This window comes from Phyllosticta citribraziliensis (assembly GCF_038025025.1).
Source record: "Phyllosticta citribraziliensis strain CPC 17464 chromosome Unknown J3D65scaffold_11, whole genome shotgun sequence".
Classification (NCBI taxonomy): Eukaryota; Fungi; Ascomycota; class Dothideomycetes; order Botryosphaeriales; family Phyllostictaceae; genus Phyllosticta; species Phyllosticta citribraziliensis.
Genome location: NW_027117348.1, coordinates 1,424,738 through 1,439,587, shown reverse-complemented (window position 1 = coordinate 1,439,587; position 14,850 = coordinate 1,424,738). Strand labels below are relative to the sequence as shown.

The window sequence follows — 14,850 nt, the reverse complement described above, 5'->3', positions numbered from 1 at the left end:
GGTCGGGACGAGAGCTCATTGGCAAATCATCCGAGATGCAGCACGACATTGAAGCGTCCTCAGCATGCTGGCTAGCAAAGAAGGGTCCACCAAGAACCATGAGGCGGCTTTGCGATCAGACCTTTTACCATATTCATCATTGATGGAGGGTTGGGTTTGGTGAACAGCTGGAATGTGACATACTCTGGAAAGAAAGACAGCAGAATCGAAGCGTGTGAGACTGCGAGCAGATTGGACGTGAGAAAGGGTGAAGTTTTGCCTTGTTCTTCGTCAATGTCGTTATTGCAGAAGAACAGGGCCAGGATGGAGAGACGGATGGTTCGGTTGGGTTACGCGCTGCGCGTCAGGGCTCAGGGCGCTCGCTTCGACGCTCGGGCCACCCGCGTAGCCGTAGCGCCTTGGCAACTGCTGGCCGAACAGCTCACGAGTGTGGGGGATGATGGATCATGGCCGCGCTGCTACAACTCTCTTGGTTACAGACTAAGGGCCCAGCTTTGTTCAATCCTCGCCCCTAGCCTGAGAGCTTCAAATCGTCGCCTGAAGCCTCATGGACTTTCTCAAGTCTGCTGTCGCTTCCGCCATTGCCAAAGGCCCAGCCTTTGGTTACTCTTTCGGGGATGTCGTCGACATTGACCAGTCCATATGGACCCTTCATAATGGCACGAAGCGAGTAAGGATTGGCCTACTGGCGCTGCTCTGATATATGGCTCACATGCTTCACAGGACGATGGCTCCAAGTGCAGCATCTTTTCCTTTGACATTACCGCCAACAAGTCGAGATTACCCCTTGCGAAGAATGCGCTCCGTAAACTGCGAACCATGCGACATCCTGGCGTAATCAAGGTTTTGGACACTGTCGAGACCGAGACATACATCTACATTGCGACCGAGCGCCTCACACCCTTGACCTGGCACATTCGCAGACAATCCCTATCCGAAGAGACGATCAAATGGGGCCTGTACAACGTTGCAAAGACGCTCAAATTCCTCAATGCGGAAGCTTCCTCGGTCCATGGAAGCGTTCGCGCATCCTCCGTGTACACCAGCGAAAGCGGCGAGTGGAAATTGGGCGGCTTCGACGTCTTGAGTTCCGTCAAGGAGGACGACGCAGTCATTTACACATACGGAGGCCTGGTGCCAGACTCGGGTCGCTACGCGCCTCCTGAGATTGCCCAGGGCGGCTGGGACTCCATCAGGCGGAACCCTGTCACAGCTGTCGACGCCTACAATTACGGCATCTTGGTCTACGAAGCCTTCAACGGCGGGTTTCCAGGCGGCGACCAGCTTGGGCAACCCAAACGAGTCCCATCGACCATGCAAATGAGCTACAGGAGATTGATCAACCCAAGCCCCAAGTCACGGTCGAGCGTGGGCCAGTTTCTCGACCAAGGGCAGCGCGCAGGCGGATTTTTCCAGACACCCATCATTTCTCTTTCTGAAGGCATTGAGAACCTTGGGCTCAAGGGCGAGATTGAGAGGGACGAGTTGCTCAGCCAGTTGGAAGAAGTGACGGATGATTTTCCCGAAGAATTCTTCAAGGCAAAAGTGCTTCCTGAGCTCCTCAAGTCTGTCGAGTTTGGGGGCGGCGGCCCCAAGGTCTTTGGTCTGGTTATGAAAATTGCCCAAAAGCTGTCGGATGAAGAATATGAATCTCAAATTACGCCCGTCATCGTTCGACTATTCCAGAGTCCAGACAGGGCTATCCGCATATGTTTACTCGACAACCTTACCCTGATGATTGACCATTTACCAAACAAGCTTGTCACGGACAAGATTTTTCCGCAAATGGTCACTGGCTTTTCTGACACGGCGCCAGTCATGCGTGAGCAGACTGTCAAGGCGGTGCTTACCCTGGTACCAAAGCTCTCGGATCGGATTGTGAATGGAGACCTCCTTCGACATCTCGCCAAGACGGCAAATGATCCTGAGCCTGGAATCAGGACAAACACAACCATTTGTTTGGGCAAGATTGCACGAAACCTGGGAGCGAGCGTACGTTTATCGTTTGAAATGCTTTCATGTTGCTGACAACTGGTAGACTCGCACCAAGGTGCTGACAGCAGCCTTTGCTCGTGCTCTGCGCGATCCTTTTGTCCACGGCCGCAACGCCGCTCTCCTCGCCCTCGCAGCAACGTCGGATTTGTACAGCGAAGATGACTGCGCGAACAAGCTTCTTCCCGCACTATGCCCGGCGCTTGTAGACAAGGAAAAGCTAGTGCGTGATCAAGCAAACAAGACCCTTGACGCCTATCTCAACCGCATTCGAAAATACCAAGCCACCCTCCCGGAAACCGCCATACCTCCTGCCTCGACCACTTCGGCCAATGGTCCTACGCCGCGCATGAGTACCCCTCAGCAAGAAAACTCGTGGGCTGGTTGGGCCATTTCCAGCTTCACCAACAAGCTTGCAGCAGCCACTGGCGATATTCAACCACATACCAACGGCGGCGGAGCTCCCACTTCTTCCCAAACCGACTCTCGTTCCTCGTCCGTCCCGCCTGCCGCCCGACCTACTTCCTCAACCTCGACCGCGTCAGCTCTCCATCGCCAAGCCACAAAGCCTGCGAACCCCTTTGCTTCGGCCTCGAGTACCTCGCTCCCGGCAACTGCAGGCGCCACGCCCGAGCCCGAGCCTGAGGACTTTGGTGACGAATGGGGCGACGACTTTGGCGGAGACGACGACAATGCCGACTTGGATGCTTGGGGAAATGCGGACGACGACGACGACCCATTTGCAACGCCTACCGCGGCCACACCCGCGCCATCTGTCCCATTTGATGACAAGGGCGAACCCGACTTTGCAGGGTGGTTGACGGCACAGGCCCAGGCGAAACAGGCAGCAAAGAAGCCGTTGCCAAAGGGGTTGAGCAAACCAAGTACGACGAGCAAAGCGCCGACAATGAAACCGGTTGCAGCAGTGAAGAAGACAACGCCGGTTGTGCCAGCCAGCAAGGCCAAGACGACGGTAGTCAAGAAAGAGGTCAAGAAGGTGGAAGAGAAGAAGAAGGCTGTAGAAGAGGAGGACATGGATGACGGATGGGGCGATGCGTGGGATTGAGGGTTCAAATCAAGGACCACCTACTTTCTTGGACTATTGTCACCGTTGACATCATTGGCCGGGCGTTGGCGACGATGGGTAGGTTGTTTAGGTTGTTTAGGTGGGCGGAATCACTTGGAGTTCTATACCTTAGCCTTTTAATTTTGGTTTCTTCCCACGCCCCGTCAAGGTTGGGTGATTGCGACTCTCGGAGTCTTGGACGGTGACTCGACGTTTCTAGAGACTCATATCTTTGTGTGTTTCCAGCAACGCTCGATCGATAGAATTGATGGTAAGCTCGTCAACTCCACGACTGTTTCAAACACTGATCCGAAACGCAGAGGAAGAAACGCTCATATCGACGAAGAAGAACGGGGTGATGAGGTCAGAACCGGCACCAGACACCAAACGCCCGAGCCCGCGGCGGAACCACGACGGCAAGCTCCCGCCGTCCGCGTCCCGCGTGCGTCCCGCGTGCCAAACACAAAGGCCGGGAGAAGAGAGCGCAATTTGTGTTCCACCTCGGCCTTGGTCCCCTGCGTTTGAAATTGTACCTGCGACCAATCCGAGTCGCGAACTCGGCTGCAGGGGTCTACCGTTGCTCTGCGACCCGTCTCCGACCAGTCCGGCCCTCTGTCTGCGCCAATCCCACGCGACTTAACGCGGGAGTCATGTCTCCGCCTCGCGCTCTCAGCTCCGCTCCGAATCCAGTCTCTATTTCAGCTCCGTCTCATTTCGCGGTTTGATGCCCCTCGTTGTTTGTTGCTGGGTGGAAACTGCCGGCTCCGCGCGGAGTAAAAGCTTCTTTCTATCTTGAACGCAGTCCAAAGTTCTCGATGCGAAGACGAGGGCCGTCCCGTCTGCATCTTTCACGGTCTAACCACTGCAGAAACGTCCATGACGACCGATCAACACTTGACAACCGTCCTCGCATGCTGCCACAAGAGGCATCGTTCGACCAGAATGCAATTGAGACCGAGTCACGATGCCGGAATCTTCGCGAAATAACAACCACTGCTATGCGGTATGCCAACGGTTAGACACCGCTTAACACTATACCAACGACACCGTAGGACGAGACTTCGGAAGAAAGCGACTCGGCCAGCGTCAAAGCAGAAACATCGTCGTAAGTCGAGGAGGCAGCAAGCCCCAACTCGTCCTCGCGCTGACCACCGCAGCAACACGACGTCTCTCCGCTCCTGCATATGGGACTACCCCTACAAGAACGGGCGCCGCTACAATGCGTACCGCTTCGGCGAGTACTGGAGCCCCAACGACGAGCAGCAGGCCGAGCAGCTCGACATCTGCCACCACCTGTGCAACCTGACGCTCGACGGGCAGCTGTTCCTGGCGCCAATCGGAGACCAGCCGCAGCGCGTGCTCGACGTCGGGACAGGGTACGCGGGCCACCCCAACCCCGAGCCCCGAACCCGAGACCGACCACTCATCCAACCACCCCCTGGCCGCCCCCTTTCCCCTGCCCTCTTCCCCCTCTCGCATCCTGTGCCGCAAGTTTGTAGGCTAACGCCGCGTCTTCCCCGCCCACAGGACCGGTCTCTGGGCCATCGCCTTCGCCGACGCCTTCCCATGCGCCGAAGTCGTCGGCACCGACCTCAGCCCCATCCAGCCGCGCGCCGTGCCGGCGAACCTGCGCTTCGAAGTCGACGACTGCACGCAGCCGTGGACGTTCGCGCCCGAGTCGTTCGACTACATCCACGTGCGCTGCCTGTACGGCAGCGTCGCCGACTGGCCGGCCTTTTACGCCGAGTGCTTCAAGTAAGTACTTTGTGCCCTCCCTTCCCTTCCTCCTAACTCCTTGCTATACACCACCCACGGCCGAACGAGGCTAACTCGGAGCCTGTGCCAGAGCCCTCAAGCCCGGCGGCCTCATCGAGCAGCTCGAAGTCAGCATCGCGCCACAAAGCGAAGACGGCACACTACCCAGCACCTCGGCACTGACAACATGGAGCCAACTGCTGCTGGCAGCCGGCGACGCGGCGGGCAAGTCGCTACGCACCGTGGACGAGATGGCGCAGCACATCCGCGGCGCCGGCTTCGTCGCGGCGACGCAGCGGCGGTGGAAGTGGCCGATTGGCGGGTGGATGGCGCGGCCGGCGGCGCTGCGCGCGCGCGGCGTGTGGAACCGGCTGCAGTGGGAGGCCGGGGTCGAGGGGTGGAGTTTGCTGTTGCTGACGCGGTGGTTGGGGTGGTCGAGGGGGGAGGTGGGCGTGTTGATGAGGAGGGTGAGGGGGGTGTTGAGGGATAGGCGCGTGCATGCGTATCAGGATGTGTGAGTGTTGGGTTTGCACTGGATGGCTGGTTGACTGTGGATGGACTGACTGACTGACGTTGGTGGTGGGTGTTGTAGAGCCGTCGTCTACGCGCGCAAACCGGATAACAGGTTGGCCAACTAGCTGACGGCGGTGGACAATGGATGGATGGATGGATGTCAGCGCAGCTCAGCTGGCCGAACCACGAACGACAGCGGCATTCTCGACAATCATCGCACTGGCCGTCCTTGCTCGCCTCTACCACTGCGGACGCATCCATCTGTCGACACTGCACTTGGGCACTTCCCCACACTCCGAAACGTCTCCAAACACGGCCTCGAAGCAAACCGGCCAACCACCCCAGAACGACTCGATCCGACCCGACTCACTCGCTCCGTCCGCTTCGGCGACGCCGACGTCCCCTCCTCCCCCCTTCTCTATAACCAGCATCTCTCAAGGCAAGAGACAGCTACGCGCCACGCTACACCGCGAGTCAGGAAAGGATGCTCCACGCACCCGTACACGTTTCGACATGTCGACAGTGCATACATACATACATACATACGCTCGACGGACACGAGGCGGTATACGTGGGGCGCACGTGCGCATACGAGCTTACGAGCCCATCGCGACGGCCGAGGGGAGGGATCGGCGCCTCGGTTCGCTGTGCTGTTTGCCTGTCTCCTGGGCTGGGCTATGCAGTCTGTGTGTCCTGTAGGAGTACGTGAAGGGTATGGACGCGGTGCGTGCTTGGTTGATTGGCTGAGCGTGTGGGTGGTGTAGTGTGGACTGTGCGGCATAAGGCTGGCAAGGCTGAGGCGAAAGGACGGGGAGGGGGGACAGTAGAGGGCACGGGCATTTAGACGGTACATCGAGCCAGACAAGGGAAAGTGTCTATAGCAGATATTTAATTAAGACCAGCAGCAGCAGCAAAAAGCCGACCAAACCACGCCATCGCAGCAGAAGAAAGCGGCGCCGCGAGACAGCAGTGCAGCGTGAAGGAAAAGATAGATACATTCATTCGTCGAGAGAAGTGCGAGGTGCCGTTGCGTTGGCTAATTTGTCGTCTGGCTCGTTGTGAATTGTGGGCTTTGAACGCCGCGTTTGCACGTCAAGTCAATAACCAATACACAGCGGGCGAGCACGCGAGGTCAAGAAGGAAAGAGGATGAAAGGGGAATTGCGTGGTGCGGTGAATGGCATGAGGAGGGGAGAGGAGAGGAGAGGGAGGAAAGTGTCTCTGGCGGACGGACTAGAAAAGGGTAAAACAGACAAACCACCACAGAGACGTCGCAAAGAGACTACGCATCGGAGACAGAGAAGGATACATAGGAATGCCTCTCTCCTGGATACCGGCCGATACAAGCACGTACTACAGGCAGGAGTGTTGGCAGTTGGCAACTCCTACACATACGTCCGTAGTTGCCATCGACTCAACAACTACCTAGCCAAACCAGCCAACACCAGGATCAACCACCTACCTAGCCATTCACACACCGTAGCTAGCTCAGACTGTAAACAAAGAGCCGCAGAGACAGACAGGCCGTGGCGGTTTAAGCCGCGCGAATCTAGACCCTTTGCGTTCTTGCTCGCTGCTGCGCCACGCCACGCCGCCTTTAAGTGGCAGCAGTGCCGTGAGCTTGCCTCGCGATGCGATGCGAAGACAGGCGGAGGCGATGTGCATGAATGAAGGAAGAATGAAAGAAGGATTCAGGGCCCGCACAGACTGGCTGGCGCCCAGCTCGGGCAGCTGTCAGAGCTGTCAAAGGAATAGACGGCGCTGGGTCGTGCACCTATAATTTGGCGTGGCGTGTCTTGCTTTGGCCATGCTGTGAGTGCGGGTATGCTGAGAGGGAAATGGAGAAGGGACAATCTGGGATGAGATGGATGCGGGTTGATTGACCCATTAGAACCACCCTCCCGCGCGCGCAGACAGGAGCATTCGCGGGCAGCGGCCGTCAGTAGCGTGGGAGTGTAGGTAGAGCAGACGCAGTGTGATTGCGTGCGCCTTAGCTAGAGGCGTGCTCATCGCAGCAGGAAAACGAGGAGGAAGAATGGCAGGCAATGTTGGTCTTGGCTAGCTGGCTGGCTGGCTGGCCGCAGCAGCGCTCGCTACGTGTTGCTCCAACCTCGACCACGTGAACGAATGGGGCATGGGGCGTATGTGTGTGTAGCTTAACGAAGGGGCCTATTTCCTGCCTTTCAACCATCTCTCTCGAAGAAGAAGAATGTTGGTCTCGGCGACTCGACTGACTTGAAAGCAGACGCGCAAAGGATTCCACGGGGCGTTTTTGTGCGCGCGGGGTTGCGTGAGGCATTTTGGGCGCCACCGAGGCGTTACTGCAAGAAATAGGGAAGGAAGAAGGAAAGAGTGGGAGGCTAGGATAGCTAGCCTAAAGTCGCTTCTAGGCTTTGTCTCTCTCGGCTAGGTAGCTGTGGTCTAGACTGACCAGGGAGGGATTTTGACTGGGAAGAGAGGACGGAGGAGAGACGAAACGAAACGAGAAGACGACGCTGCTGCTGACCGAGGCGGAGAAAGTGAGACTGAATCGACTGACTGTGAGGCCAGTGGCTGGCGGGGTTCTGGGGCCGTTGGGGAAGAACTGGAGAATGACTGCAGCAGGCCAGGCAATCAAGCGGGCGGGCATGGCATGCTGTGGAGAGTGGATGCGTTGGGGTGGTTTGTAAGTGGGAGCAGCCAGGACGAGAGCCAAGAAGAGGAGTGCGTGCGTGCGTATTACGTGACGGCCGGGATATGGACGAATGTATGTAGCTAGGTCGCTGGCAGATGTAGAGGAAAAGAAAGTAGGTGCAGTATTCATGTGTAGGCGCGCACAAGAGCGAGACACTACATGAAGTAGTTGGCAAAGTGCGGGAGCACTGGGGCCGTCACATGGACAGACGGCGGACGGTGATGGAGCTGGCTGAGGTGGATGATGGTACAAGACATGTGGTGAGGCGTGGGCGTGCAGGGCGTGGTGTCTCTTGAGTCGCTGCAGGCCGACGCATCGAGGGCTTAGGAGCAGCGAGGCGTCCCACGGAGCGAGACAGGATGGGACAAGGACAATGCCGGAGGCGAGGTGTCGCGGGGTCGAGATGGACTGCGAATGAAGCGGGCGAGTCGCCGTGACGTGTGTTCCTGCATGGACGTTCAGGACCCCGCCGGCTCCGATTCGGCGACGCGGGCCAGGCACTGGAGATGAGTGGTGAGTGGTGAGTGGTGAGTGGTAGAGCTGTCAGAAGCTGCAGTCCGACGTGTCGCCTGGATCGTGGCATACTACTGCTAGACCCCGCAAGTCAACGGTTGAGACCCAAACCCCGAGACAGGCACAGGCACAGGCACAGGCACGACGCAGAACCAGGACCAGGACCAGGACAGGCTCGGGGCGTGTGCAACCAACCTTGATCTTGAGCATATCGATAACCTTGTCTGCACTCTGGGCTCTTGGGCTTCGAGACGCAACGAAAAAAATCTCGTAGGGCAGAGGCGGTCCACTGTTAATTTGAGGAGCGCGGGCTAGACGCATCATCTGCTGCGACATGTAAGTAAATGCAGCCATTGGGCGCAGCGACGGCCCCCAAATTCAGCGACGCGGCCAATGGGAATATTGGGAGGAGGCGTCGTCGTCGCCGCAGTGGGCCAGCGGGCAGGTCGGGACAACGGAACTTGTTCAAAGCGGGCTTTGCCGTGCAGCGTCCCGTCGCATACGAGCGGCGGCGAAGAAAGAGGAAAAGGCAGAGACAGAAATTTTGGCATACGGAGCGTCAGGGGCAGCGGGTGAGCAGTGTGCCAAGGTGGATCGTCCCGAGTGCCTGAAAATCGCCTCGCATGGATCACGGCTTAAGCCAACTCCATCAACTCAACCACCACTCCACCACCCGTGGCTGAAACAGCTCGACTCGTCGACATGTCTCGACGCAAAGCAGTGCTACCTGCGCCCGTCTGACTCGACATGTGCCTTGAACGACAGCAACAACAAAGCCCGCCGCCCCATGCTGACCGACATGTCGCCCTCGTCAACGTCAACGTCGCGGTGGAGCCAGCCGCCAGCAAGCACCCCAGCCAGCCAGCCCTGCAGCCCTGGCGCGTCCTTGGACCCGGCCTGAGCGCATACGAGCCGCCGGACTCGACCTGACGACGAGATGAGGATGCTGACCAGACCGACACCACCTGCACTGCGCTGTGGGGCCCTGCGCCAATCGAAACTGTTTTGCCGCCCACCGTGGCTGCCGTTAGTGACTACGACTCGCCTCTTATACCCCTTCCCCCCTGTCGACACACTACCCTCACCTTCACCACCAAAATCCTACTTAAACCTCGCATCCCAGTCGCTCCTTGATCTGCTGCATCCGCTTTTGCGTCGACACACACTCTCTCTCTACCTACCATCTAGTCTCTCTCTTTTGCAGCGCTAGCGCTCATCACCCACCTTCTCTACACACATCATCCAACTTGGACTGCTAGCCAGTTTCTACCCTCATTCTCCAAAATCAACCATCATGAAGGCTTCCGGCATCGTTGCTCTCACCCTCCTCTCGGCCGCTGCCGCCGCGCCCCACAAGCAGCATGTCCAGCTCCACCAGAACAAGCGCGACATGGTCTGGGTCACCGAGGTCGATGAAGTCATTGAGACCGTCTACCAGACCACGACCGTCTACGTCAACCCTGGTGAAGCCATCCCGACCTCTGCTCCCGCCGCCACGACCACCGACGACGTCGAGGAGCCCGAGCCAACCACTGTCGAGTCTCTGACCACTCCCTTGGTCTCGTCAACCCCTGCCGAGTCCTTCTCGACCCCTACCCCTACTCCTACCCCGAGCTCTTCTTCCGCCAGCTCCACCTACGTCGCCCCGACCACTCTCGTCCCGGTTGTGACGTCCTCTTCCTCGACCAGCGTCTACATCCCGTCGTCGACATCCGTGGTCGAGTCCAGCGCTGCTCCCGCCGCCTCCAGCGTCGCCGTGCAAGCCGCCAGCGTCGCCAGCAGCGACAAGCACACTGCTCACCTGACGTACTACAGCCCGGACGTGGGCACCAGCTTCTGCGGGCCCGTCTACCAGAACACGGAGCCTGTTGTCGCGCTGGCGGCCGGCCAAATGTCCCAAGACATGTGCAACAAGAAGATCAAGATTTCGTTTGGCGGCAAGACGGTCGACGGCTACATTGGCGACAAGTGCCCTGGCTGCCCCGGCACCTACGGCCTCGACCTGTCCCCCTCGCTGTTCTCCGCCTTGACGCCTCTGACGGCCGGCATCATGGACGGTGCCGAGTGGTGGTTCGCCTAGACTCTGGCGCCAGCCACTCCAACGACGCGGCCCCCCTAACTATCGACCCCACGCCAGTTAGCGTGGTAGTTTGCTTGCTTCTTCTCTTTCTGTCTGTTGCACGACTTGACGACCATCACACCACACTGCCCTTCAGTGGCACGGCACGGCGGCTGCCTCTCTTTTGCCTTTTGGCTGCTCATCGTCGACGTTTGACGGTGCAGCATGCATGCATCCCTTTGCCTTTCTTGTTCAAAATTCCTTGACGCTTCAACAACCGAGCCACGGCTCTTTTTTTTTTTTTTTTTTTTTCTCTCTTCTCCCCCTTTCTCCTTTGAGGTCGCGACTTGCATTGACGATGGACGGCGTCGACGCGGACCCGCCCGCCGCCGCCGGCTATCCCACGTGGAGTGCAGGCGGCCCGCGCGGTCCGTCCGTCCGTCCGTCCGTCGTCTTCTCCTTGCTTCCTGTACAGTCGTCGCAGCAGCATTAGCAGCAGCAGTAGTCAGGACAGCCGCGCTGGCCTTGACTCTATCCGTCTGTCTGTCTGTCTGTCTGCTTGTCTAGCGCCATCGTCATCACCGCTCCGTCCTCACGGATCGATCGCATCGCTGGGCACGGCATATACACGCACATACATACATACAGCTCGATAGATATGTACGTACGCACGCACGCAGCCGGCTGCGCTGGCTGCCTCTCTCTCGTCGCTCACTTCTGCTGCTACCACTGTCCATCTGTCCATCCCCTGTCTGTCTGCGAGTCGGCGACTCACTGCGTGGCGCAAGGAGACCATCCGTCCCTCCCGTCTAGGGAGCGGCTGGAGAGTGCATCGCGACGGAGGAAGGAGCGAGAATTTTTTTTTTTCCCTTCTTCTTTTTCTTCTTCTTCTACCACCACTTCTTCAAGAGGAGGAGGAGTGGCTGGAATGCGAGGGTCCTAGTCCTAGCCTTTGCCTCTTGGGGGGCCTGGATACCTCACCTCATACCGAGTACACGCACCGCGTACGCACACGTATATATATATACATATACATAGGACAGAAGAAACGAGGCTTTTGCCCCCCTACCCCACCCCCCCCTCTTGACCCCTTTGAGCGGTGTGGTGCTCTTGCTGGTGTCGTGCTAGGTATGCGTGCTGTCTCTGCTGTGTGTGTGTGCGTGCTACGCTGTCCATCTATCTATGTGTCTATCTATCTGATGCCCCGGACCCTCGGTTCTCTTTCTCTCTCTCTCTCTCTCTCTCTCTCTCTCTCTCCCTCTCTCTGCCCGTCCCGTCTCGTCTCCTTTGTCGCCTTGGCTACCAACCAAGAAGCACCTGCATCTACATCCACATCTCATGCACGCCCCCATATATATATATACTGCCAGCCAGCCGGCCAGTCACGGGCGGAACAAGCAGGTAGGCCAGGCCAGGCCAGGCTAGGCTTACTATCACACTGTCAATGTTCCCTTCTCTTACGTAGGCTGGCTGGCTGGCTGGCTGAGTACCACCAGGTAAGTGGGCAGGCGGGCAGTCATGGCGCCAAACGACTGACCTGACTGCTCCCGAGACGCACGCACGCCAAACGACGGACTGCTCCCAAGACGCACGCACGCACGCCCACACACGCACGCAGTCGGTCTGCGTCTTTGAGGTGCGTTCGCAAATAACTGCCAGCTCCCCACACAGCTGCGTAGACAGAGAATATTGATGTGGTGATGTAGCATCGTAGAGATAGAGTAGTAGTAATAATGTAGGAAACAGAGTGACAAGTGAGATAAGACAGGGAATATTGATGTGGTGATATAGTAGTAGTAATAATGTAGAAAACAGAGTGACAAGTGAGATATGATATAGTAGTAGTAGTAGTGACATGGTGACGACGAGCGCAGACTATGTAATATGATGTAGATAGGTAGATAGAGAGGACGGACGCCCTTCGCCGCGCTCTGCTGCGTGCGCTCCTCAACAACGCTCCCCAACTGATCGCCCACACACCGCGGCAAGCAAGCCAAAAACAAAGGAAAATATAGACCGTATCTGCAGACAAACAGACAGGGAGACAGGCAGATGGGCAGATGGACAGGATAGACAGAGCGAGCTATGCTACGTAACGTACTACAACGTGCAACCAACGCCAACGATGGGATGGGCATCGATTGGACTGGATCTGACCGACTGATTGATCGACAAGAAAGGTAAGAAGGAGAGGGGTAAAATAAGGTGCCAAAGCAAATGGAGTAAAAAAGAAGATCGAAGCAAAAAAAAAAAAAAAAAAGAAGCAAAGTAAATCCGGGTATCGACTCGACACTGACAAAGAGGCCGCCCTCCTTCAGGTCGTTGACATGCACATGTGATATCGTCCTCCCTCGTCCCATCACCACCACACCTCACTTGTTAACAACAACAGCTACTACTACACTAATTCTTTTCCGTCTAAAAGTTTTGCGCAATTCCAGAGTTGCCCTGCGGCGGATAGCGCACCGGGTTCTCGATGCGCGTGTTGCGTCTCGCCGCAACATTTTGCACAACCGGGCCGCCGTCCCACATGTTGCCTGCGCCGTTGGCGTTGGCATTGGCATTGGCGTTGGCGTTTCCGCTGCCATTCGCGGGGGCGGCGCCGTTTCCATTGCCGCCGCTGGGGTTGTATGCCTGGTAGTAGCCGTTGTCCGGGTAATAGTCTTGCGGGCCGCCGTTGCTCGAGCCGTTGGAATTCGAGTTGTAGTGGTAGCTGTTGCTGCGCCGGTTGGCATTGTTGGCCGCGTTGCCGTTTTCCGAGCTGTCGCTGTGGTGCGCGCTGTACGACGACGACGCGTTGGACGGCCCGCGATGCACGCCTCCATTGGCCGTGTTGACGAGATCCGGGCGAGTGCTGTATCCGTTTGCAACTGGACCCTGGCCGAGGGCTCCGAGTGCGTCAGAGTCCATGGTGCTGCGTCGGTTCATTGACATGAGCGGGTCGCCAGAATCGGCATTGCTGCCATTTTGCGTGGGGGAGCCTGGGCTGTGATAGCCGCCGGGGTTGCTGCCGCTGTCGGACAGGCCGCCAGCCACGCCGCCAGAAATGGTGGTGCTGGCCTTGTGGTTGGAAGAGACGTTTGTCGTGTTGCCCCAGCCGCGGTAGCCACTCGAGTCTTCGGCCATTTCGGACCCGCCAATGACGGCGGGAAGAGTGGGGTCGTTGTTAGGATTGAAGCCGTATTCTTCCACCTCTTTCCGGCGATCTTCTTCGGCCGCCAAACGTTGCTTGCGCCTCCTCCAGAGGAACAATCCAGCCAGGACGAGGAGGGCCACGCAAACGACGGGAATCACGACGGCAATGGCAGTCTTTCCGCCAGTCGAAAGACCGCCGCTGCTGCCGCTCGATGAGGAGCCGTTGCCCTGCAGAGAAGCGCCAGAAGTGGATGAAGAGCCTTCCGAGTCGGTGCCCGTGCTGGTTGGTGTGCTGACGCTAGTGGCCGTGACGGTGACGATTACGGCGGATCCACCAGATTCCGAAGGAGACTGGGTGACGAGGGAAGTGTAGACATGAGTGCTGGGCTTTGCAGTTGTCGACTCGGTGGTTCGGGTAGCGGATCCCGAGGAGCTAGACGGGGCCTGAGATGTGGACGACGGTTGGGTGGTGGAACTACTCGGAGGGGCGCTGGTCGTAGACGGAGCCTCTGTGGTGGATGGGGCAGTGGTGGTGGATGGGGGAGCAGAGGTGCTCGACGGGGTCGTGGTGGTCGGGGCTGCAGAGGTTGCAGAGGTCGAAGTTGTCGAGGGCGGCGCCGAGGTCGAGGTCGATGTGGGAGACGACGACGAGGGCGAGGGCGAGGAGCTGGAGCTGGAGCTGGTCAGGCTGGTGGAGGTGGTAGCCGGGACCGGCGTGGCCACTGCTGACGGGGGTTAGAAGCACTCTAGCATGATGCGAGGAGGACTTACGAGTGGAATTGGAGGACATGGTCGGTCAGGGCCGGCGAGGAGGGAGAGGGAGAGGGAGAGGGAGGAGGCGAGGAGGCGAGGGGCCGTGGGTGGGCGTCACGGTCACGTTGGACGAATTGAGATGACCATGGGAGAGGGAAAGATGGCGCACGTCGAGCAGAAGCGTGAGGTGAGAGAGGACGGGGACGAGTTGACATGGACGGGGAGAGGGCGACAAAGTAGAAGTTTGGGGGGTGCCAGTGCCGGGCGGTTCCCGGGGCGTGATTGGGCGGGCGGGCGTTGGCCAAATCGGGATGCGCGGCCAATTCAAGTCAAGGCAGCTCTAAACATGGCAACACCCACAGCACCTCATCGCTCCTGTCACGGTCGCCGT

At 58.2% G+C, this 14,850-nt stretch overlaps 6 protein-coding genes across 6 annotated transcripts; 4 read left to right on the top strand and 2 right to left on the bottom strand.

Annotated features, from left to right (window-relative positions):
• The first annotated feature begins 433 nt into the window (after nt 1–433).
• On the top strand, nt 434–3,213 carry J3D65DRAFT_105650 (armadillo-type protein). Its single transcript, XM_066793676.1, has 3 exons — nt 434–670; nt 724–1,992; nt 2,039–3,213. Exons 1-3 carry the CDS (start codon nt 548–550, stop codon nt 3,056–3,058), a joined length of 2,412 nt encoding a protein of 803 aa, XP_066652093.1. The 5' UTR covers nt 434–547; the 3' UTR covers nt 3,059–3,213.
• An 809-nt stretch (nt 3,214–4,022) lies between these two features.
• J3D65DRAFT_606329 (S-adenosyl-L-methionine-dependent methyltransferase) lies at nt 4,023–5,451 on the top strand (the record flags this gene model as incomplete). The annotated part of the gene is made up of 6 exons (XM_066798439.1): nt 4,023–4,061; nt 4,111–4,163; nt 4,216–4,434; nt 4,586–4,813; nt 4,905–5,327; nt 5,406–5,451. 6 exons carry the CDS (start codon nt 4,023–4,025, stop codon nt 5,449–5,451), a joined length of 1,008 nt encoding a protein of 335 aa, XP_066652092.1.
• On the top strand, nt 5,390–6,282 carry J3D65DRAFT_105676 (uncharacterized protein). The gene has a single exon (XM_066793677.1). The coding sequence runs from the start codon at nt 5,476–5,478 to the stop codon at nt 6,088–6,090; it is 615 nt and encodes a 204-aa protein (XP_066652091.1). The 5' UTR covers nt 5,390–5,475; the 3' UTR covers nt 6,091–6,282.
• A 3,342-nt stretch (nt 6,283–9,624) lies between these two features.
• J3D65DRAFT_105626 (uncharacterized protein) lies at nt 9,625–10,694 on the top strand. The gene has a single exon (XM_066793675.1). The coding sequence runs from the start codon at nt 9,807–9,809 to the stop codon at nt 10,590–10,592; it is 786 nt and encodes a 261-aa protein (XP_066652090.1). The 5' UTR covers nt 9,625–9,806; the 3' UTR covers nt 10,593–10,694.
• Nucleotides 10,695–11,727: 1,033 nt separating this feature from the next.
• On the bottom strand, nt 11,728–12,814 carry J3D65DRAFT_636768 (uncharacterized protein). The gene has a single exon (XM_066801435.1). The coding sequence runs from the start codon at nt 12,707–12,709 to the stop codon at nt 12,029–12,031; it is 681 nt and encodes a 226-aa protein (XP_066652089.1). The 5' UTR covers nt 12,710–12,814; the 3' UTR covers nt 11,728–12,028.
• J3D65DRAFT_105450 (uncharacterized protein) lies at nt 12,709–14,849 on the bottom strand. Its single transcript, XM_066793672.1, has 2 exons — nt 14,478–14,849; nt 12,709–14,428 (listed from the first exon to the last, which is right to left on the bottom strand). Exons 1-2 carry the CDS (start codon nt 14,494–14,496, stop codon nt 12,990–12,992), a joined length of 1,458 nt encoding a protein of 485 aa, XP_066652088.1. The 5' UTR covers nt 14,497–14,849; the 3' UTR covers nt 12,709–12,989.
• Nucleotide 14,850: the final 1 nt, after the last annotated feature.

What these genes read in the sequence shown, in the direction of transcription:
- J3D65DRAFT_105650 (XM_066793676.1), top strand. Translation starts at nt 548, where the DNA reads ATGGACTTTCTCAAGTCTGCTGTCGCTTCCGCCATTGCCAAAGGCCCA. An exon ending in TTCATAATGGCACGAAGCGA is followed by an intron (nt 671 to 723) that starts GTAAGGATTGGC and finishes CATGCTTCACAG; the next exon opens with GACGATGGCTCCAAGTGCAG. An exon ending in CACGAAACCTGGGAGCGAGC is followed by an intron (nt 1,993 to 2,038) that starts GTACGTTTATCG and finishes GACAACTGGTAG; the next exon opens with ACTCGCACCAAGGTGCTGAC.
- J3D65DRAFT_105676 (XM_066793677.1), top strand. Translation starts at nt 5,476, where the DNA reads ATGGATGGATGTCAGCGCAGCTCAGCTGGCCGAACCACGAACGACAGC.
- J3D65DRAFT_105626 (XM_066793675.1), top strand. Translation starts at nt 9,807, where the DNA reads ATGAAGGCTTCCGGCATCGTTGCTCTCACCCTCCTCTCGGCCGCTGCC.
- J3D65DRAFT_636768 (XM_066801435.1), bottom strand. Translation starts at nt 12,709, where the DNA reads ATGCCCATCCCATCGTTGGCGTTGGTTGCACGTTGTAGTACGTTACGT.